At 36.7% G+C, this 24961-nt stretch overlaps 1 protein-coding gene across 1 annotated transcript in view; it reads right to left on the reverse strand.

The window, feature by feature from the left end:
• Nucleotides 1-24961, reverse strand: part of LOC124787604 (serine/threonine-protein kinase SMG1) — a 393945-nt gene that overhangs the window by 104782 nt on the left and 264202 nt on the right. Inside the window, exons 35-37 of the mRNA XM_047254356.1 lie at nt 20385-20538; nt 19053-19172; nt 282-417 (exon numbers count right to left, since the gene is read on the reverse strand). Of these exons, the coding sequence (XP_047110312.1) occupies nt 282-417; nt 19053-19172; nt 20385-20538 (410 nt within the window). The remainder of the gene's footprint in view (nt 1-281; nt 418-19052; nt 19173-20384; nt 20539-24961) is intronic.

The raw sequence follows: 24961 nt of genomic DNA on the forward strand, positions 1-24961 counted from the left end.
TTTTGGTTGTTTCTCTGTCAATACAAATAATGTATTTCACATTTAGTACTTATAATGATAGCAATTATAGCACACAATTTTGAAAAGTGCACAGTCCTCTCACTTAAGTGTTAGTATTCCACTGATCTTTTGGCTTACACAGAGAAAACAAACTAGTTTATCCAGGGACTGTTTCAGTATATATCAATTAAACAGAAATAATGTAATCTAGCGAGTACTAAGTTTTGTAGTATAAACAATCACAAAACAAGCACACACGAAAACAAAGAAGGCATGCAGACCTGTGTAACCAGCTTCATTTCCAGGTGTCCAGTCAATCAAAGGATCATACACAAAAGCTTCCAAGAGTGTTAGAAGTGTTTCTCGACCTCTCTTCATTATTTTGAGCACATTCTCACAGGCAAGTCTGAAAATGCCCTACAACAAAAAAAAGGATGCTTTCAAGACATCTATGGAAACATAAGAAGATTTTATGAATTCTGAAGAATATCGTTCCATAAATAAATTACACCATATCATGAGAAAATGAAGCCACTGATTTAAAGTATCAAAAATGGGAAGAAAAGTAACTTAAAAAAAAAAAAAATCAGACAGTCTTTCAAAAATAGTGATACCTAAAGCAAAAATTATTTTTTTTTTTTTCAAAACTCTATCCATTTCTGAAGTTTGTCTTCGTGTCTCAAAGAAGCCAGTTTTGAAAGTTCAAGATGCTTTTGTTCTTTTAAGCTATACAGTCAGGGTCCTATTTTTCCACATTCAGGAACACCATTCCATATTAAGGATTGGACTGTATTTTTACTTTACACTGATCTGCTGTTTTGACACTAAGCCCTCATTTAGGTGATCTTGTTTTTAAACTGATAAGCATGAAATAAATTCTGTGCTTCTCCAAACAACAGTTCCTTCCACTGGATTCTAAAGACATAGCAGATGAATGGATAAGGTTTTTTAAAAAAGTGCGATCAGCGAAGTGTGGAATGTGTTACAACATTTGTTCAAGATACTGAGGTGCAAACGATAAATTTGTGCCTTTCATCACTTTTGTTTATGCTCTTGGTCTTTTCCCTGAATAAACTGAATTTTGCTGTAAGAACAGAGTAAGGTGTGCTGAAGTTTTAAGAACCTTAAATATTGCTTTTCTGCTATTACTGAATAAAGGGCTTACAAAATGATTTAAGTGTTTCAAAGAAAACTGTGAAGATGTCATTTTCAACAAGTACCCTGGATGCCCCAGCCAATCATCAACAAATGAAACTGCGGAAAAAAGTACTGAAATGGTCACTAAATCACAGACAGACATTGCTGATGCTGTTGGCATATTAAATAGCCCATGCCATGAAATTTTCTGATGTTCTGAGTATGAAACATGCGACAGAAAAATTTGTTCCAAAAGTGTCAAATTTCTAACAAAAACAGTGGTAAATGCAAATTGCTTGGGTGTCACTAGAAAAAGTGAACAGCGATGCACAACAGATGAGGTGTCATAATAGGTGATGAAGCATGGATTTATGGACATGATGTCAAAATTAATACACTATCATTCCAAAGGAAGCATTCTAAATTGCCAAGATTGAAAAAAGCTCCACAAGAGCATTCAAACGTGCAGGTTATGCTCGCTCAGTTGCTCAATTTTAATGGCATAAAGCACCAAGAGTTCTTGCCACAAGATCGATCAATCAATCAATAAGCACTACTAATTACAAGTCCAACACAATTTGTGTGAAGCAATGTGGAGGTGGATTGGTAAGGGAATTACACTTTGTTGCTTGTTCGCAAACTTTGGCCAAAAGCAAAAGTGTAATGATGCCCCAGCCTCTATATTCGCTATGCATTGATCCATATGACTATGTTCCTCATAATAAAGAAAACCTAAAGTGACACCATTTTACAAACATAGATGAGATTAGAAATGTGTTGTTGAGGGAGCTACAAACTATACTAAAGATGAAGTTCCAGAAGTGTTCCGAGGATAGAGGAGAAAAGAAGAAAGCTGGCATAAATTTATCATGAAATGGAGAGCATTATGAAGGGGTTAACATTAATGTACATCAATGAATAAAATACTTTAAAAATCAACAAAAATTCTCATTAGTTTTTAAACATGCCTCATACATTTATTACAACAGAATCTGCCATTTGTGATAGAAGTTCATCACCTTCCAGAGCAGTTCACTGTCTTTTGAAAACCTGTCATTTCAGCTTGTGTATGTCAGATGCTTAATGGCACGGAACTGTTGACTGGCAAATGTTTGACTGTTGTGCTCATCTTCTTTACAAGATGTAACAGGCTAAAACATATGAAAAAGCTCTAGCCATGAAACCAGAGTATGACTAAAGAGTTCTAGTCAAACAAAGTTATTACTTATCACAAAGCCTTCTCTCCAGGCACAAAGCTGATTGAGACTGAGAAATTTCTTTTATAAATAATTTGTTTGATAACAGTGGCATGTGTCTGGGCAGTGCTGTCAATGAGGTACAAGGAAATATTTCTCCTGTTTCTTATCTTTAGGCTTCTCCTTGATGAATATACGATCCATTTCACTTTCGCTAGCCATAATTAGTCCTTCCACTATAGTCTGTCCCTGAATCCATTTGTTATTTCCTTTTCTCTGCTATCAAATCCCAAAATTCTCTTCTACTGTTCACTGTACAACCCTTAGCATCTGAACAGTTTTCGTATTAAAAGTTTATGTCAGTGCCTAAAAACACTCTACTAGTAATTCAGTTTTATTGATAGTGCCTAAAGAACATTTTCCATGAAGATGAAACAACATTACAGACGAGTGACCATGTAAAATCATCAGTCAATTGTCTAGAAACAAGGACGAGAATTGATAAATGCACACACAGCTAGGAAGCAAGTGCCCTTCAACCCTGCTCATTCTCATTTCCTTATTATGAAGTTCCAAATGACATAATGGATGCTGGTTGCCAATGAAGTAACCGCCACTCAATAAATACATAATCTGTCCCTCTACAACATGTAATAACTGTATATCAGGGAAATACAAGACTTCTACAATACCAAAATTTGTACACACTGAAGACATTTGTTTGTTTAATGTAATGATAAATATAAATTCAATTGCACCAGATAAACACAAGAATGAGCTATTCTAAAGATGTTTTGTGGTTTTTATTAGATCAGTGCTACCTCAAGCAATGTTTGATTGTCACACAGTGAAAGAAGAGGAAAACAATTATTACAATAATATGAACATCTGTGACTCCATTAAATCTACAACTTTAATAGCTTCTTAGTGGAAGATCCTATTTGGTGAGAGGCCAATGTTACTCAGTGAGCATAAGATATATCAAGAATATAAACTGTTATGAATTTACGGCAGATACATATACTCTACTTCAGTGTTATTATTAGATACTGATAGCACCTTATCATATTGACACTGCTATCTAGAGTCAGCATGGAAGGAAGCTTTGTATTTTTCTGATAACACTGGTCAATAGTGGGGGGTCTAAGTTTTAACAACTTGCCTAGCAGAAAAATGGGAAAGAAAATGAAAATTCAATGCAAGATGCAAAACATCATTAAATATTCTAACTCTTATCACCAAGCTCAGCTCTCTGAATGTTTATGTTGTTTGCCTATGTAATTTACACCAGGCTGATAAGTGATAGATATTGCCTTCAAAGCTAGAGTCAAAGTAGCTGTACCCGAAACAGCAATTCTCTTCATATATTATCCACACAGAATTACTAAGCACTGGTGAGTATGAGAGGTCTAACAACTGTATAAACCGTTTTCATTTCTGGATTTTCTGAAGACTACTTAAATCTTTATATAATTTTTCTACACTGGATAGATACCTCAACACTTATTTTACTTTTAAACTAACTCAAGAACATTGCTAACAGTGTTTCCATAGAAAAGCAGTTAGGAAACAATGAGGCAGCTTGCATTTATGAATTATGGTTGTCACATTCATTGAATGAAATTTATGTTGCTACCCATCCTGACATCACATTACCGAAAGATGTTTTATAGGTTTTTTCATATGGACTACATCACAACAAGGGACATGAGGATACTGATTCCTAAATTAACAAGTTTACGATGGAACTAATTTATATATTACTTATAATTAAAACATAGTTCTGTACCTAAAAGCAGTGGGTAATGAGGCACATTTGCAGTAAGTTACAAAAAATTTGCAGTAATAAATTTTATGATGATTCAAACACAAAAGACTAAAAAATATTAATGCAAATGACATTGTCACATATTCAAAACTGGTCTCAAATATAGCTATAATATAAACTAATTATAAATGTGATGCAAGAATATATGAACAAAATTGAATAGCTGTTTGAAATAATAAAAAATCTGCTAGAATGGAGCAACAAATATTGGTCACTTCTCTTCTCAAACCATATGCTGAATTTGTAGTAATAATATTAATATAAGCAAGTATCATGTAAATTTTGACCAAATACTTTGCAGTTTCACTTTACCCATTTCATTTCTAGTTCATTACTTTACCCATTTCACTTCTAGTTCATTACTATATGTTGGATGCAGCCAAAATTAATGTTATAAATATAGTGTCATGATGCTGTAGATAAAACTAAATATGATTTCTTTCCACAGATTAAACAAAACATCCCACATTAGCGGCAGCAGGGACAATGAAAATAGCTTATATCCAGTGACAATGTCCATGAAGTGAAATTCTTGTGAATGTGAAATGGTGAAAAGTAAGATTCATTATGGAAGACATATGACGAAAGAAAATGCTATGTGAGTCAATGGCTTAGGAGGAGGCAAACCATATGTGTGGGATCTAAGAATCAAGCTCACGCAAAGATGTCTTCACACAAGAAGCACTTATTTTATATCAGAAAATGTGCATTTTCCCAGTGATCTTTTAGTGTTATATATGAGTGTGAGATTGACATGTCAGGACTCTTCAATGAGACCTTTTCAGGGAACTATTCAACAGACACTGAAGACGAGATACTATTTGGATTGCCAGAGAGAGTGATATGGGCAACTATTGACGGAGCCCTCATGATTCCAATTTTAGCAGGGAACATTGTAACCATCTGCGCAATTTTATGGTGTCGACGTCTGTCAAGTGTACTATCAAACCAGTTCATCCTGAACTTGGCAATATCTGACTTGTTAGTAGGTCTATTTTTGCCATATCATATGGCATTCTCAATAATCGATGAACTGAACAAGTTCAAGAACACCTGTTTATTGCGATTTATACTAGTCATACTTCCAGCCAGTTCTTCAATATATAATCTCATAGCAATCGCTATTGACAGGTATATTTCCATCGTGTATCCACTACACTATTCAACGTACATGACAGCAAGGTAAGTTGCAAGAATTATTCATACGACATTTTTATAATTTCTTAAATGGTAAGATTCATGTCAGGTATCAAGATGGCTTTCTAACACATGGTTTGTTATAGTACACATTACGAATTGAATCACACATTTCGCAGAAGCTGAAAGAAAAGTACATATATAAATGTTCTAAGAGGACACACTTTAAAGTGAACAGTTTATTTGTCATTCTACATACTGTTTGTCAGGAAAACTGTAATAAAAAAGCTCCTGAAATTTTATGTAAACAGCTGCTATATCAATATCTCAATTACTTATTTGAATGGGACAGGAAATTATGAGGTTTGCTGATCAAAAGCAATTTATTACTGCTGACTTTAACATATGTTTACTTGGTGACCCTCTATACTACGCTAAAGAAAGATTAGGGCTTAACCCTGAGGCCCAAGGATATAGATTTCAGCTACAGACCTCTACCATTTGAAATGCTGTATAAGCTGATAAAACATATCAGTTGAGGAGGAGGAGGAGGAGGAGGAGGAGGAGGAGGTGGTGGTGGTGGTGGGGAGGGGGGGGGGGGGGGTGAATAAATACCAAGTGAATTATGTTAGCTTTTTACTTAAATGAGTACTACTGATAGCATGTATCAGAAAATAAAACTGTCCTCAACCCAAAGGTTGGGCTGAATACCACTTCTGTACTAAGGCATGGTCCTATTGGAAATAGTATGGCCTTACTTTCTTGGCCTTCAAACTGATTTACCAAGCTAGTGATATACGGGTACACAATTTAAAGTGGAATCCAAACCACAGTGTAACATGGCACTTTCACATACGCAAATTATTGCCAGAGGCAAAAGATGTGAAAGTGCCAAAAAAGTCCCAGGATTGATTGATATCTCTGGACCTCCAAGTACGTAGTCTGACACTTAACACACCATTCTAATAATAGATACAAGAATGTAAATTAAACAATAAATAATCTAAAGTAGAGTAATTAACTTCAGTGCTGTAATGGAGGTTCATAACATGTCCACGTCCATAATAACAGCCACGTGCATTCGATGCTGGTACAGATGGAAGTTTCAACCCAACACAGTAGTCAGTTTGACAAAGGAATGTATTTCCCCTCCCATGCTCCAATTGCTTCAGTGCATTGCAATACCTGAAGATATCGTTGTCTCATCTACCATTACCCAATCCCCAAGTGGCATATATTTCTAGGAATAATCTAACAGGTCTTGCTGCATGTGGGTATTATACTGTCCAGTCACATTAATGTGAACATCTGTCAAAGCCTGAATAGCTACCTTTTGTAGCGCAGACTGCAGCGAGATGTGCAAGAAGAGTGTCATTGAGGTTCCGGAAGGAATTAACGGGGATTTGGCTTCACACTGATCCCAGTGTCGTGGCCAGCTGCACTAGGTTTCTTGGCTGAGGATCCATGGCGCAAACAGCCCAGTCTAAGTGGTCCCACAGATTATAGACTATGTTTAAATCCAGAGTGTTTATGGCCAGGGGAATAGGGTAAAATCATCCTGGTACACTCTGAACCATGCAAATACACTGTGACCTGTGTGACATGTTACATTGTCCTGCTGGTAGATGCCATTGTCTCAAGGAAAGGCAAACTGCATTTAGGAGTAGACATGATCCTAAAGGATAAATGCATATTACGCTGATCCATTGTACCTTCCAGAATGGCAAGATCACCCAGGGAATGCCATGAACACATTCCCCAGAACATAATGCTCTCTTTTTGGCCTGGACCCTTCCAAACATTGTTGCAGGGTGTTGGCTTTCAAATGTTTCACACCACAAATGCCAACAGCCATTTGTCTGATGGGGCATAAAACATGATTAGTTTAGAAGGTCACCTGTGCGACTGGGTGAATGTCCAGCTGTGGTGCAAATTCCAGTGTTCATTGCCTAAGAAGTGCTGTCAGCATAGGTGAATGAATGCAGGGCCTGTTGAGGAAGCTCATACACAATGTTCAGTGAACAAACATTGAGGAGGCATTGTTGGTAGGCCCTTGGTTCATCTGGGCAGTCAGTAGCTCAACAGTTACACATCTATTCACCTGTACAAACCTCTGCAGCCATCATTCACCCCTGTCATCTACAGCCCCTGGTGTACCACAACTGCCTCAGTGCTGCTTTTGGACAGTGCCATTTTTCCATGCAGGAAATACTTTGAGCACAGCAGCATGCAACCAATTTACGAACTTTGTTGTTTAAAAAATTCTTCTACCCTTGGCCTGAAAGCCAATGTTCATGTCTTTTGGAGATTAGATAAATCACTATTTCCAACCACTGCACTGTTTTCCGCATTACTCCAACATGCTTTATATATTCTCAACTGCGAGTGGTTACTGCACACTGACGTTTAATATAGGCAATTATCACATTAATGTGAATGGGCTGTGTATCTGCAATATGGGTTCTAATGAAGGACAAGCCTAATATTTCTACGAGTTTAATTCAACATAATAAAATTCAACAATTTTTGTAATTTTTCTCTTAAGTTGACATGTTCCACATCGTAGCTTTCATAATGAATGTAGAGTATATGAATGCAACTAAATGTCAATCGAAATATAGCTGAAAATGAAATCTTATTTTTCTGAGCATCTGTTGGTGTAAGGGACCGAAAGTCTTCAATGGCTCATTATGGAGTACTAATGTAATTACAATTTATTCAGCCTGTTACCCTAGTTACCTCTGTTTCTTTTTAAAACACACTGTCAGAAAAAAGAAAAAAATAGTACACCTGGAAAGATGAAGTTGATTTTGAGCCGTTGATGGCATATGTGCACCTGGGGGATAGTAGGCGTACTGATAATGGTTAACTGCTATACTGACTCTGACCTTATGTACAAAGTGCTAAAAAATTTTAAATTGTACTTAATAATGACACATTACACAAAGGTAAACTCCTAAAGAAAAGAACGAAACAAGTGACATTTAATCCAGCTGTGATCATGACTGTATAGTGTTCAAGAGAGACTATGTACAAGAAGGAAACAGTTATAAAATTAGTATGTGTCTTAATGTGAAATCAACACACTTTAAACTGGTGTAACAGAGAAGCACCATGGAAGGATAGACAAATAATAATAATCTGTGAGCTTGTCAACAATGGTAGCCTGTATGAATTCAACCACTGAAACACTGAAATGTATTGTTAACAGTGTAACAGAATAAGGATGAAAATGTAAGCTTACTGGACAGAAATGATTGCAGAGCTGAATCTCAGGTTTCCAGAATATGTAAAATTATATCATTAAAGTAAAGACAGGGGAAAAAAATGGAATGAAGCAACTGCTACATCTACTTCTATACTAAGCAAGCCACAACAAAGTGGATGTCAGAATTATCTCTTATGAAAATGTCTTCCCTTCCAATCCATGTATGGAGCAGGGGAAGAAAAATTTCTTAAGCAATCAATGTAATCTTGCCTTTACAGTCTCTATGGGAGTGATATATATTAGGTTGTTGTACTTTAGTACATGCTTACATTTGTCACTTAATACTCATTGTAGCATCCTCAGGATAGTTGGTGTCTGTCTTGAAGCTGGGATATTTATCAATATTTTAGGAAGGGCCACACAATTGTTTTGTACACAATCTCTTCTGATTCACTGGTAGGACACTAGGAAAATGCAATCAATCTACAAACTCTGCCACCCGCCGTACATACTACTGAGTCTACATGGTCACTCCCTTTCATATTCCTTCAAACTGTCACACCTGCATATTTGTGCGAGTTCACTGATATGATGTTCACACAGCACTACGATCTGGTGTTTTGCGAAGTGCACAATTTTATATCTCTGACTGTATAACCAGTTATCAATTTTTTCACCACTCTGAAATCTTACCAAGATTTGACTGAATATTTCTACAGTTCTTTCAGGAACTACTTCATTCCTGATAATTGCATCATCTGCAAACAGTCTGAGGTTACTATTAATATTGCCTTCTCTGTCGGATCAGGAAAGTAGCTCCTTATCCTTATAGGAAATACAAATAATTGTATGGGTAACTACTCGTCGCATAATTTATTTATAATGGGTGGGCCAACAGAAATCTCTATTACTGACAACTATCAACTTATCTAATATGGAATGAAAACACAATCAAATGAAGGTCCACATTGAAATTTATCACATGATAGTGCATCACACACAATTGCAGACTTCATGGGATTAACTATCTCTTGGGACCTGTGGAGTTATATTCCCTGCAAGAAATAAAGGCAAGTATCTGAAGAAAACAGACTTTACAGTGATGTGACAAATTACCAGAAGCCTCAGTGAATAGACAATGAGGGAAAGGCGGACATCAAAAAGCAAATGCCAACTACAGAACAGTTTTGAAAACATGAGACATTAGAAATGGTTAAGGGGCTTTGGGACAACTAAGTAAGAATGACTAGAAGCTACAAATTTTACACTAGTAATGTGCAATACAAATAATAAACAAAATTATCTTTGTGTCTGCTGCAGTATTTGGGTAATTTGGATTATTTTCCTGGGACCAGTACAGCCACAAACTATAATAGGTATGAACATGTTCTACTTGGTTCCAGTAATCCACATTGCCCCAACTTCCATTAACATCGCCTGCTGTTGGCTAGTTATTTTTCCTTTCCTCTGATGCTCTCATCCCTCTCCCTCCTGCTCTTTACTTTTTTCTGCCATCCTCATAAGAGTTATCCCGTATCTCCATCCGGATATTGCAATCTGTTCACCACCTCTCCCTACACTCACTATATGTTTACATTCCCTTATTTTTAATTCACTTATTTTGCTCATTTTGCTTTTTCTTATCTGCTGTTTTGTTCTTTTCTGCATCTATCGCTTCTATTCCACCTCTGTCTTTTCTTTTCATTTCTTTGCCTTTTGCCCCATTTTCAGTTAAATCTGACTTAACAGTCCTTGGGAAACAAGGCACTGATTAAACCTAGGGCAGTAACAAAACAAGTATAATCAATGAAGGACTTCCATTATATTTCACCAGAGGAAATTTTGCACCAAGTTGAGGCTCTAACACCAACTCTGTCCCAGTGCCGGTACTCAGCATATCGAGGGCAAGTTATGGCAGCTGTGGTCCAGCTTGTCAGGAGAGGATACATTGGTTTCGACACCATTCTCAACAAAATCGGTGCCTGTACCTGGACCAGTGGGGATGTAATGTCACAATGATAAGTGGGCTCTTAGTGCAAAGTTTTTTGTCAATTTGACTCGACATTATAATCGAGAAATAGCATCACATAGTATCTCCACCCAGTATGTTTCAATTAGTTCCCTCCTACCTTTTTGAGTGCTTTACTTTTTTTTCCAGACAGTGTATCTGAGCACTTACATTTTAGTGATAATATTTTGCAATTTCTCTCAAAGTCAAGATACACTTCAATAGCAAATTGAGATACTTAATAAGTTTTAAAATATGGTTAATTGCAATAAGAGTAACAAAGTATAGTGAGCATATCAAAAAGAAAATAGTACGAACCTACAGTGATGTCAGAATGAGTGAATTAGCATTTGTATTTAGGGTAACAGAAAACCATGGCTACAGGGACAGAAAATAAATAAGGGGAAGAGTAAAAATGATCCTCAGTGTGTTTAATACGCTAAATAGTTTTCAGAACTACTGCAATGTCACTGAAAAGTAAAGTTTATAATCAATGTGTGTCACCCATTTTGACTTCAGCTACGAGACTTGGAAACTGAACCGTTAAATCAAATACTACAGGTTGTTCAACAAGCAATGGAGAGATGCAAGTTGAAAATTACTGGGAGGGACAGAAACGACAAACAAAAGGAGCAGGGACCCAAATGAAGTGGAATACAGGACTGCAACTCCAATCAAAAAGAAATGGAGGCTTGTGGTGTACATAGCCAGTCTAATGAATAGTAGATAACCAATAAAGTTCTTTCCTGGATTTAAAAAAAAAAAATTAGAAGATGGTGGAGGTGGGTAGGCTGCTATAGTAAAACAATGAAAGAGTAGCATATATGCATATTTCTGGAGACCATACTACATGGAAAATCCTACAGCAGAGATGGAATGTAAAGCCACATCAAACAGTAATGTATATCTCTAGCACATTACTGCTGTCCAATGCACAATGAAAGGAATGCATCAATATGAAACAATTCTGGCTCAAAAATAATTTAACATGTCACATCTTGTAGTTGTCAAAGTAAGGTATGGTACTGTGATATTGGTGACGGTCTGATTTAGGAATTACATACAAAGCCTTTGAACAACAAGGCAAATGTTACAATATAAATTAAAATGTGTGACTGACATAAGCAAAAGGAGCATTTCACAAAATCTCTGAAGTTTGAAAAACAATGTGTGCCAAAACATGTTTAACTGTAACAATCCATAAAGGAAACTTCATCAAGTGCACCACAATTTTTGTGGTGGCTACAAAATATATCAGTGACTATACTGGGAGTTGTGCCTTGCGAACGAAAGTACTGGTTAGCATCTCAATCTGCTAATACAATCATTTTCTGAAATGGCTTTTCCTTTTTATACATATTAATATATATGGCGGACAAGCAAACACTATTTTCTGTACACTTGCTCTCGATGCCTGGAACATCACAATCTACACTTTCTAAGAGTCATTATATCTTTCTCATATTCTTTGCTTAACTACTGCAACCTGTAACCATTTGAACCTGGCAATTTCACTATGTTAAACTTTTTGCAGATTATCTAGACATCATCATTCAACAGTAGGTGGATAGTTAATCTTTCAGCTGATCCATACATCCCACTAGTCCAATAAGTTTCAAGACTTGATTAATCCTTTTGTTGCTGTGGATGCATATACATGACTTGCTACATCATTCCCCATGTACTATGGGCATGTATATTCACCATTTGGGTTTTCTACAGTGCAATGGATGTCTCAACATGGCCTGAGCCACAGACCTCCCACTACTGCGGACAAGTTACTTTCATATCACAGTGAATACAACAGTATTTTTGACAACATATGTACATCATTACATACTATCATCTGCAAAAAAAAAACCTTGTTTCAATATACTGAATCATTTATGAGATATGATGACTGTTATGACCACGCGATTTGTGATGCACATGGATGTGAATGGGCATGTTGCAGGTGAACATCCTTCGGATATAAAAGCCAGTAACTTGAGTATGCAATGTGATATCCTCCTGCAGACAATTGTAAATAAAATTTCCAAATGTTATCTAAATTTCACTCACTGTAATGCATGACCTAAAATTAACCATACGCAAAGTTCATGCAATGCACTTTTACCTCTGTAAACCCTAAACTTTCATGCAATGTTTTACTTAATTTGATGCAGCACAATAAGTATGATGGATAACAAGAAGAAATTCAGTTCTTAAGTGAGTGAAAGTATCACACTGTAAGATGCGCAAAAATCAAATTTTTTCATCAAACAATTTTGGAAAACACGGATGATAAGTATTTTATATCAGCCATGACATTGTCTCTCTACAAACAGTACAGTCACAACAAAAGCCACCTAGCACAGAATGCAAAGAGGATGTCTGCAGCAGTGAATGGTTTAATAAAAAGTAGAGAAAAATTACAATGGTTTTTAATGCTCCAAGCATTCTAGATAGATGGGGAGGGAGGGGGGGGGGAGGGGGAGAGGGAGGGAGAGAGAGAGAGAGAGAGAGAGAGAGAGAGAGAGAGAGAGAGAGAGAGAGAGAGGGGGGGGGGGGAGGGGAGGGGGGTGTTTAATTTATTTTCCACTTTGTGAACTTAATCATGTTAGCACACTCTTTACTATTATTATTTCCTGAAATTTCGTTCTGTTTACAGGAAAGCATTAGTGATAGTCGGAGTTGGCTGGATACTTTCTGCCATAGTATCAACAATGCCCAGCTATTGGAATAAATACAGTGAGGACAAGGACTGTTTGGTTGACAATGTGCTACCAAAAGCCTACATCATATGCATCATCACACCAGCATTTGTTCTGGTACTTGTAGCAATGTTGGTACTTTACTGGCGAATATGGAAGGAAGCTTCAGAACAAGCCAGAAGACTTAGGAACGTTACTAACTCTCAGTCAGATTGGAAATCTGTCCAGGTGAGTATGTACACTGCTGTTTCATTTGCACAAAAATATGTTTAATCTAGCTGCAACTGCAATTGCTTTTTGCACTCTGTATCATTTAATACAATCACCATCTTAACTAACTTTTGTGGTTCTTATTTACTGAACTGTTCTCTCTCCTTCCTTTATTTTTATTTATTTATGTATTTAGTTTTTTCTTTCACAGGTTGTTCTTTTAGTCTTGGGCTCTTTCTCCATCTGTTGGCTACCCTACTTCACAGTCATCTGTTGCCGTGTTGCTGGTGCGAAGTCATACACATCCTTTGTGGTTTACAAAGCAGCATTTTCAATGGGTATGGCCAACTCATGCATAAATCCACTCATATATGCATGGAAAAACACTGAATTTAAGAATGCTTTTAGAAATATACTTCACTGCAAGTCACCAAACCGAGCAGATCATCTACTAGAAACTATAACTACACATACCGAACTGCACACTATTGACAGTTCATGTGGAGGTTTCACTTAACTGTCAATGATTGTTTAATCTTCTTTTTGTAAATATAGTTCTGAAAAAAACGTAAAACTTTATATTTGCAATTTATTTTTTCAATAGCCTCATTTATGAGTTCCTTCCATTCATTCCCAAAAGTCCAGAAAATAAATAAATAAAAACTGAATGTAGGGCATTAACAGATTAATGTCAATACGAGAAGAACTGAATTTACATAAGAAGAAACCAAAATCATGGCATTAAAAGGTTGCAACAGCAGAACACAATCTGTAAGTTGCACAGATGTAAGTCAGAAAGGGTTCCTTAAACAAATGCCTGCTTCCTCTCAATGTCATTTTCATAAATGAAATTATAATATATTAACAGACCAGGAAAACATTTTTATAATGGGCCATCAATGAGCTTGCGATAAGCAGGGGGCAGTTTTCCAGGTAAACACACCCGTAGGAAAGCAATTGGACTAACACACCTCCCAGGATTAGGAGAACAAAATGCATTCTGTAACTCACATGTTGTTCTAGTTTAATGGTATGTACTGCCCTTACACTGTAGACACAGATCAGCCACATGAAACATGTAACAAAGCCTTGTTGTCAGATGACATCAAATAGAAAACAAAACTTGCAAGTTGTAATGTGTAACAGAAGTTACGATGATAATCGGAGATGGTGTTTGATGTCATTATGCAATATACCAGAACAAGTTTATCCAGTGTCTTTTTCTTACAAGTTTACACAGTTCACATCAGAATATATTTGTCAGATATAAAGTTAAGGAAAAATTGCAGTGATCTGTGATGCACTGGATGTGACATATTAGCAGAAGAAAAAGCCTCATAAACCTCTTGAGAGAATAACTGTGACGTATGACATTAAATTTCTGTAAATGACACTTATTACATCCCACAGCTGAGGTTGCTAACCAAAACTAGTTGACCGGTACTCATCCCACACATATCTGGCTCAAATCCTTGTAATGGAAGAAAAGTGTCATCACCAGCAAAGAGAAGATGGGCTATGGCATACAGATCCATATTATTAGATATTTTGCCAATGTTGCATTTTTATTTCCAAACGTATTTGCACTTTTATGGCCTGAGGATATGTGACTGTCAATGGGGATGTGCAGCACCTTAAGCTCTCCCTTCTTTGCATTCTTTACTCTATCGTAACAATACAACCACAAATTCTACTAACTTACACTACACTAGCTCTCTCCATGGTCATCCATGCAACACAGATATACACAGCACTATATTGGTCTGATGAATGCACAGGCAAACAGCCTCCATTAAGTCCCGCCCATAACAGAAAAGTGCAGTTCTTGCATAGTCCCCTACATTCATGTGATGCACATGACAATCAAAAATGAGGAGGCGAGAGAAGCATAAAAATTACCACCAGTTGCATGGTGTATTGGTTATTAATCAGTAAACATAGAGCCTTGACACAAACAGTACTTATTTCTAAGCAACCCACTACCTGTCACAACTCAAGGCATTGGTAATCAAAAGATGAATACTAATAACATTATCAACCATGTAACCATCTAATATTTTATCAATTCATTGTTTCCCCTATGTGGGACGGTAAAGGGGTTTCTAATACACATCTGACGGGGGGGAGGGGGGGGGCAACAACAACCAAGAAGCAATCAGATTTTTCTTTACACTAAGTGCTATAAATAAGTCACCTGACAGGTCACTAATATTTGATACAATAATGTAACTGTTGTGTCATTTATTAAAAATACCAATCAGATAGTAGAGGCTGTGAATAGTATACAACAACAGTATACTGAAATCTCCCCCCCCCCCCCCCCCCCCCCACACACACACACACACACACACACACACACACACAAACCAGCTGTAATATCTGGGGGAAGGTGGAACAGGAGAGAGATCTATCTATCTATCTTTCTCTCTTTCTTTCTTTCTTCTGTTAATTGCTACACTATTGTGTGTTTAAATTATTTGTGACTTTCGTTATTTGGCTCACCAGGCGGGACATGATGTGATTGCCCTGGTAATACCAATGACAAGCTGGCTTTTCCTATCACACTGCCAGCTATTTGGCTGGTAAAGCATTCCTGTTGCCATGCCATGGGTAAAGAGTACCACATGGTGTCATGCATTAGAAGCAGCTAAGTTTGTCAGCTCTGGTAAAATGGTCTTTTCTAGTGCTGAAGCAGTCATTAGGTGTTGTGAATGAGAGTTCTGTGTTGGTGTTGTATTAACAACATCAGTGCAGCATGTCTACACTAGATTCTAATAAAAGAGCTTGTCACACAACAAAAGAGCTTGTCACACAACAAAAGAGCTTGTCACACAACAAAAGAGCTTGTCACACAACAAAAGAGCTTGTCACACAACAAAAGAGCTTGTCTCACAACAAAAGAGCTTGTCTCACAACAAAAGAGCTTGTCTCACAACAAAAGAGCTTGTCTCACAACAAAAGAGCTTGTCTCACAACAAAAGAGCTTGTCACAACAAAAGAGCTTGTCACAACAAAAATGGTTAACTGGCTGTGAAGATAATGTTCTGCTGCAAAATATTACTCTGAATTCAACAATAGTGAACAACTGACAGTGCCACTGTTGTGACCAACAGAAGTTCCAGCAACAAAATGGAGGAAAGTAGATATTTTGCTCCAGGTGCAAAGAAAATTCCATTGGCTAAAACTGAACCTAGCAGTTATAAGGCGGAGCTAATGGAACTCTTAATGCTGTACAAGCCAAAAACTCCACACTACCAGATCGACGAACCGGTTGATGCAAAGAGACATAATTTAATTGGATTTCCTTCGTATCATGATCATTTAAATGCGACAGAATGTATGGGTCTAGGTGAAAAGTAATGTGACAAAACAACAAGAAGTTTACACTTGGTGAGGCTGAAATGCTGACAAAAAGAAGCCATTGTAAATGTTACATTACAGGACTGGTCTCAAGTTGTCAGTCACACCAAGAAGGTAGTTGAGAAGGCATGGATTCATGAAGAACTAACGAGTTTTGATTAATACTTAACTTCTCTCATTGGCATGTTAAAAATCTACTTCTTTTGCCAAAACACAGTATAGTTTACAAATATTTATCTTGCTAGCTTTCTAATGTCGTCGAAATTGTGACAAAATCCTGAAACAGTGTATTATTAAACTAGCAACTGAGGGCAAGACAGGTCAATAGTTTCTGAAAAAGCTTAGTCTCAGTATAAAAACAAACTTATAACTTCTTCACTTATGTTGTTGCAAAATCCACAGAAATTTTCATTTCAACAGCTAACAATGGCCCTCAAAAATTACATCATTTCATTGAAAAGAAATTGCAGTTGCTTGAATACTGTGGTAGACATGGAAGCTTTGCATATCAATCATAAGACAAACTACTCTCCTCATGGTTTGTTATCATTTGCCAAAATCTTGTTTCGATATCTCAAACTGTTCATACAACGTGAGGGATTTACGAATATTTCATTCTGGCTTTTTCAGTGGTGCACGTGTTTGTGACGAAGAGCTTTACACACATTCCATTTTCTTAAGAGTGTAGACAGACAGTATTAAAGGATCAACACATGACCTAACATGCACCACATGCAAATTCGTAGTGACGCCTTTTTTCACAGCAAACTAAAAATTTCTTGCTGCAGTTTACCTAATAACAAAATATCACAGTAACTATGACCATTAACAAAATGATAGGAGTTCATCATGACGTTGATAAACAAAACTATGAGATTTGCAGAAATCAGTTTTTTACCAACTAATTTCTCAAAATCATTAGAGAAAAATAGCAGTTCAGCAGGGTTGCATGCCTTGATGTTCACACATTCAAGTGAACTTGCCTGGTTCCCTGTCAAGTAGGCTTGGCATTACTGTCACCAGCTGGCACTCTCACAAGCTCGTAACTAAGCTCCCTCCACTTGCTCCGTACTGAACTGTCAAAAGTCACAACTTATTTTAAACATACTATAGGAGTGTATGAACAATTTTTTTTCAATCAGTCAATTTTACTTGACTGACAGTGAGCACTGAGCTCTGCAAAGCAGACTGTGACTGAGTGTTTGCCGGCTTAGCTGGGTGGTAACATGCTTGCCTACCATACACCGGGCCCAGGTTCGATTCCCGGCGAGGTTAGGGGTTTTCTCCGCCCGTGGACTAGGTGGTGTGTTATCATCCTTTCATCATCTTCACCGGCATGAAATTTGCCCAATGTGGTGTCGACTGAACTAAGACTTGTACCCAGTGGCAGAATATCCCCGGTTGGGACCTCCCAGCCAACAATGCTACGCGATCATTTCTTTTTCTGTAACTGCAGGTTCGCTTGACTCAGTTATTAATAATCTTCAAGTAAGTGGAAAGTGTTACATCATTATGTGAACAAAAATCCCAAATTTTGCAAAAACGTTACAAAAGTCTGTTGCATGCTTCATAATTTTGTGATACTACCACAAGCCTACATCATATGCATCATCACACCAGGGTTTGTTCTGTAGCAATGTTGGTACTTTACTGGCAAATATGGAAGGAAGCTTCAGAACAAGTCACAAGACTTCAGAACGTTACTAACTCTCAGGTCAGATTGGAAATCTGTCCAGGTGAGTATGTACACTGCTGTTTCATTTGCACAAAAATATGTTTTCTAGCTGCAACTGCAATTGCTTTTTGCACTCTACATCATTTAATACAATCATTTCTATTTGGTCAAAGCAAATTATCTTCACGAACATAATTGTATTTCACCCTAATTTCCATTAGAGAATATTGGATTAAAATTATTTAACTCTGAAAGGGATGATCAAGTGAAACGTAAATTTTTGTAAAAAATAAAAAGTATCACTCGAAACTGTCTTTACTTTATTGGTGGTAACCAGTTTCAGTTATTTAAACCAACATCACATCAAATTCAATAAGGAGTAGGGGAATCATCAAGCAGACAGGGACGGGCACCATGTGGTAGTAAAAGCAACCACTGTGTGTTTTGTTCTTCACTGAATTGGTTCTAATTATGGTTCATAAACAAGCCTGCTTTTATCACCAGTACAATTAAATCAACTTTGAGTGACACTTTTTATTAAGAAGTAAAACTGCAGAAGTTCCAGATGGGTGCCAAAAACTCATAATTTTTGTAACTTACCTCAACTCCAGTTACACCAAGAGCTGTACGAATATTTGAAGTCATACGGAATGGTACATTTTCAGGCACTCTTAATGTTTTCCCTTTTTCAAAACAAACATTGTAATCAATGTGCACCACCTACAATTAAAAAAAAATTAAAAGGAAATATTCTTTTACCATCTTAATGCTGTAAATCATACAAAAATTTACTCTGTGATAAAAACTTTAACGTTCTCAAAGACTGCTGTCTCTACTCTCAAACTGAAGGAAATACGTGGGGGTTATTTAATACTTTGTAGTTTGTGTCTTCCACCCCTGGGATTTTGTAAATTTGCTGATTACAATGGTACATTTATTTCAAATGACAGATAACATACCAAGTATTATATAACATGCAATATTATTCCAAGTACACCTTTTTTTTTTTTAAGAGGGTCAGAAGCAGATAGTGTGTCTTCATGTGGAGGACATCTTTTTCCTGCCAATTGGCAAGGGAAACAAGAGTTACAGCATGTAGTGTGGGACAGAAACATAAAGCATACTGCCAATACTGCGAAGTAGTTTCCAGTCTCCATACACAGAATGCAGCAGACACTCGCATTTTATCTGCATGCCATCTTACTGAAGTTATGCTTTTGCCAGCCTTCCAACAAGTTTCACAGCCAACATCTTACAACAAATAATTCAACATATAACAGGGCCCAAAATTTATTTTGCCATCCTCATATTTATAGAGCATCAGAAAATCTGAACACATCATGAATACAAAAACCAAAGATCCAAACAAGGGTATTAATTATTATCCAGAACCAACAACTTCAATTGAGAAGCTTCTTTCAGTTTAGTAACTGACCTGAAGCAACTCTCACAAAAGTATAAAACAATGTACTGTAATCTTTGGATAATCAAAAATTAAAATAAATGGATAATTTGATCATTGAACAACTGGCACTTGAAGAGAGCTGGCAGTATTGGCAGTTTACTGATTGCTTTCAGTATTGGTACAAACTGATTTTACAGTGTTTTTTTATAGCAAAATGTCATCATCTAGTCCCAACAATATGAAAGCAAATATTCAAACTGCTGCTGTACAGTAATGAAACCAAAAATTATTTTCATGAAAACTATTACAACACTAATGAGCGTGGCAGAAAACAACACAGGGGAACCATAAGTCTTTATTCCTGTTTGATATCTCATCTATTTGTTGAAACATTATTTTTAAATAAAAATTTGGGATAACTGTAATGTTTACTTTTAATAACAAAGTAACACACACACAAAAGGGTGTTTTAGTGATATTTCAACATTTCACATATTTTACTTTCTTGTTATCATAATGTAACAAACCTCTCCAGTAGAAAGATCAACAAGGACATTGTCGAGATGTCTATCTCCTAGTCCTATTATGTATCCAATAACTGACATCACTGCAACAGAGTATGAATAAGTGCGAGTAGTCTGCCACCAAGCACCAGCATTAAGACTATTGCACCACAGCTCTCTGCAAATGAAATAAATAAATAATTAAATAAATAAATCACCCAAGCAGTGTAAATCAGCAATTAACAAGCTATGAACATACTACAATGACATTTCTACAAATAAGTTACACTATCAAATTTAAAACTAATTGTACAAATACTGAAAGGAGTAAACGTAGCCACTCTGAGTAATGTTGTGATGCTGAGTGGTAGGCAGCCACATAAAAAAATAATAATAATAATAAAAGAAGAAAAAAAAAGTCAGTAAAGTTATTTGTATTTCACCAATAAATTCCCAGTATCATATTAAAATTAAGTTTGCAGTTTTGCAACATCAAACTCACAAATCTGTTCTCAGCAACCAGATCATACACTTACTTTTTCACCCTAGCTCTTCACAGTGCAACAACATACGTGAAGAGGAAAAAATCTCTTAATTTGCTTTGGCATTGTTTATTGATACAAGCAATCTGGGGATGGGTAAAACATCAGAACAGAATCAAGAATTTTTATGAAGTAGTCCTATTTGGGTCAAGGCTGTACGGTAAAGTTGAAGGTGTGACTAAACATATCCTAGATTTTACAACTTCACTGCAAGTTAAAACACGACAGTCATACTTTTCGAAAAGATAACATTCTATGAAATTAAATTTATGGTTGTATTATGTAAGGTGGAGAAAAATGTTAAAATGTTGGAGGGATGGCCTCCATGAAGATTTAAACCAAGTGTCAACAGACGTGGATGGATTGCGGATAGCAGCAATGGACAGAATACAGTGGAGGAGGAAACTTGTAGAAGCGTGCGGTCCACTGGGCCTAATCACGTAGTACTAGTACTAGTACTAGTAGTAGTAGTAGTAGTAGTAGGAGGAGGAGGAGGAGGAGGAGGAGGAAAACGACCTGATTGTAAGGTCTAAGCAGGGCAGAGAACATCAAATTGAGCAAAATTTTCCAGATAACCATAGGTCAAAATTCGACTGTTGTGGAGCTATGACCACAAAACATCACTCAATAAGCAACAATTGTGCAGAACTGCAAGCATTTGAACTTATACCTGTTATACTAAAGAATGGAGTTTGTTTTATTTATTGAGCCTTTCGTCAAATACAGAGGTCTCTCTCCAACATTAAAATGCACTCTAAACTTATTGCCATGAGTATTACACGCATACTCCACACACTCTCTTAAAGATGTCCTTCCAGATACTTCGATCCTGAGTGTTTTCTTATGCACCAAATCTTCTCACTGCAAGCTGCATATTTTGAAGCCAGGTAGACACTGTTGTTGTTGTTGTTGTTCTTCTTCTTCTTCTTCTTCTTCTTCAGTCAATTTCCCACTCCAATCATTTGTATTATGTAATTTTCTTTGCTCCATCACACTGCATATGAATCGTGAATTTGCAAAACGGCTTAAGTCCACATTTTCATTGTTTTGAGTTATGGGTACAGCAACGTTCCAACACCCAACACGCATCACTTAATACCAAAGAGACTTTAGTCCCCAACTTCTGTACATTATTTACAGTAACAGAACATTCCTGTTTACCGGCAAAACAGCCTTAGTCCAGGACTTAAGTTGTTTTGCTCGTCAGGTAATAATAATTGTTAATAGATTCATGTATAGCTTTAAGTTGGTAAAATGTCTATTACTTATGTTGGTGTGATAGACCTGCAATACATTAGTTGAAAACAAAAATGGTGTCTACCAGCAGTTCTTTATGTATCGGTGTTGTTGAAAATAAAGAAAATAATGACCAAAAATGGAAGAAAGGAATGAAAAGTGCTGCAGAATACAAGAGCTACAATAAAGTTTGCAATGGTTAAAGGTTCGGAGCACATAAATCATATAGGGAAGTTAGTTTCAGCTAGACAAACAAGACCTGCTTGCGGGTATGCAATTTGGATTTAATTTTGTTTCACAATATTCTTGTACACATCATTGTAGCTAACTGAGACTGGTAATTACTAGCAATGCAGACTCTTGATTATAAAAAATTGGCATATATTTCAGATGCGGGAAACAACGTCTCAATTTGATTTCCGAAAATGCATTATTAGAAGCAATTAATTACTTGAAAGATTTTGACACTAAGAATAAACAAGATATGTTCTTACAGCGACAAACTGAAAGTATTGCCATAAAAAGATGAAGAGGAAGGAAAGATAAGTCTGGTACTAGGGCAGCTAAGTTCAAGTATTATGTTAAAGATTCAGACAAGCAGATAGAGGTGTGTAAGAAAGACTTCCTCAGTGTTTATTGTGATACCGTATCCAGGATGAAGAGATTGTGTAAGCTGCTGCTTCGTGGCATGTCTCCTAAAGACCAACGTGGAAAACACAAACCAGGGAATGCGAAAGAGGCTGATATACTTGCTTCTATTCATGCCCATATTGCATCATTTCCAACTAAACAAACCCACTATGGAAACACAGATGTTTTCTACTTAAACAGTGAACTACTTGTGAAAACTGTGCATGAAACGTTTCTTGTCCAATATCCTTATAGTAATGTCTCTTACCACTATTATCACAGATATTTCAATAATTATTTCCATTTGAGATTAGGTAGACCCAGTGTAGACACATGCTTTACGTGTAAGGAACTGAATGTTAAAGTGAAAAACGGCGCACTTAATGATTATGCTAAACATGTAATGGCAGCAGAACTCCTAGTTCACAAGCATTGCAGAAAAACCTCTACAAAACACTAGAAGATGCAGCCAAGTTCTGTACTGAGAGAGAGGATTTTCTTTCTTTAACATTTGACTACATGCAAAATGTATGCTTTCCTAAGATACCAGTTCAGGACATGTATTATTATCGTTAACTGACTATTCCAGTTCTCTCTGTGCATAACATGAAAACCAATTCAGTATCCTTCTACAGCTACCATGAGAGGCAAGCTAAGGAAAGTCCAAATGACGTACACAGTTTTCTCCTCCATTATTTCAATACCGGCATCTCATCTAGTGTTAACTCTGGTGGTTTTGTGACTGCTGTTCAAGCCAGAACAAGAACAACACTCTCATCAGGTTTTAATGGCTATAAGCACTCAGAGGCGTTTTTTGAATATCAGGCCTCTTTTCCCTATCAGAGGACACTCTTTTCTGCAACATGATAGGGACTTCACAGTAGTGAAAAGACGACTGAAGTATGTGGACAGACTGTCTACAACAAAGGACGTGTGTGAATACATAGTCAGCTCTAGCGCTAACGGAAATTTTACAGTTACAATCGTTGAAACTGAGGATGTTTATGATTACAACAACTGGTGGCTGCATTATTACATTAGAAATTCCAATGTTGTAGAGATGTCTGTTAAGGACGTTCCTAGAGATAAAAAGCTATCTTTCACTGTTTCAACTTTTATGGAATTCTGCTTTTCTGCAGAACAGATCGGAATAGTTGTGGCAAAACCATGCATAGGAGGAATAATTCAACATTCTTTCTTCCTTGGAACAATATATCCAAATGCCTCAGAACTATCACATTGACATGCTTATTCAAATGGTGTATGTCCAATCAATGAAAATAAAATTAAAGATATACGCAAAATGCTCAAGTACATTCCCGATTGTAATGAATCCAAAGCATTTTATGAGAAAATTGCAGATTGGGAAACAAAGACAAATGAGTAAAATTGCAATTTTGTTTTGGAAATTTTGTCCTGTGTGTTTATTTCCCTGGATAATTTACTGTTCTATATATTCTGAATGTGTTTTCAATAAAGAAAATACATTATTACGTGTTTACATGACAGAATTTTATCACATAAGAAGCAAAACTGAAGTTAATTTTAAAAATAACTTAAGTCATTCTTTTTTAAACCAACATTTAACCATGACAGATGTACAGCATCATGCTTTTGTAATGACAGTCTTATGCAGTTTCAATGTATGTAACATACAATGCAGTAATTTAGTGCGATATTCACTTCAGTAAGATAATAGACAGTTTTTTGTTGTTTCTGAAAATGTGTTTCTAGAGACGTAAGTCGTTTTGCAAATTCACGATTCACATGCATTCTCCTACTTCCATTATCTTCACCACTTCAGTATCTCTTACATGGTATTCCCTTGAAATTCTTGCTGATCTCCAGAAATCTTTTGACATGTCTTCTTTGCAGTAAGTAGCAGTCTGTCTTTTCCTACATTGTTTTTATAACACATCCAGGTTGTTTATACGAGGAGGAGTTGGAAAATAAGTTTCCCCTGTCAACTGTGGGCAGAGTTGTGTGATACGGGCGAAAGACGACACGGCAGGTGCATGCGCACATGCAAGACACTGATATACTATTGGGTAGAGGTCGACCGTGATGAAGCAGATGGGACTGTTGCAGTGCCTGCGCGAAGTGAGGGCCAGCCACCCAGTCTCTTCCCGGAGCTATGGAGAGAAGATGCGTTTTGGAGTCGTAGTCACAGGCAGAAGTGAGAGCTGTTACCCG

The sequence above is a fragment of the Schistocerca piceifrons genome, chromosome 3, assembly GCF_021461385.2.
Source record: "Schistocerca piceifrons isolate TAMUIC-IGC-003096 chromosome 3, iqSchPice1.1, whole genome shotgun sequence".
Classification (NCBI taxonomy): domain Eukaryota; kingdom Metazoa; phylum Arthropoda; class Insecta; order Orthoptera; family Acrididae; genus Schistocerca; species Schistocerca piceifrons.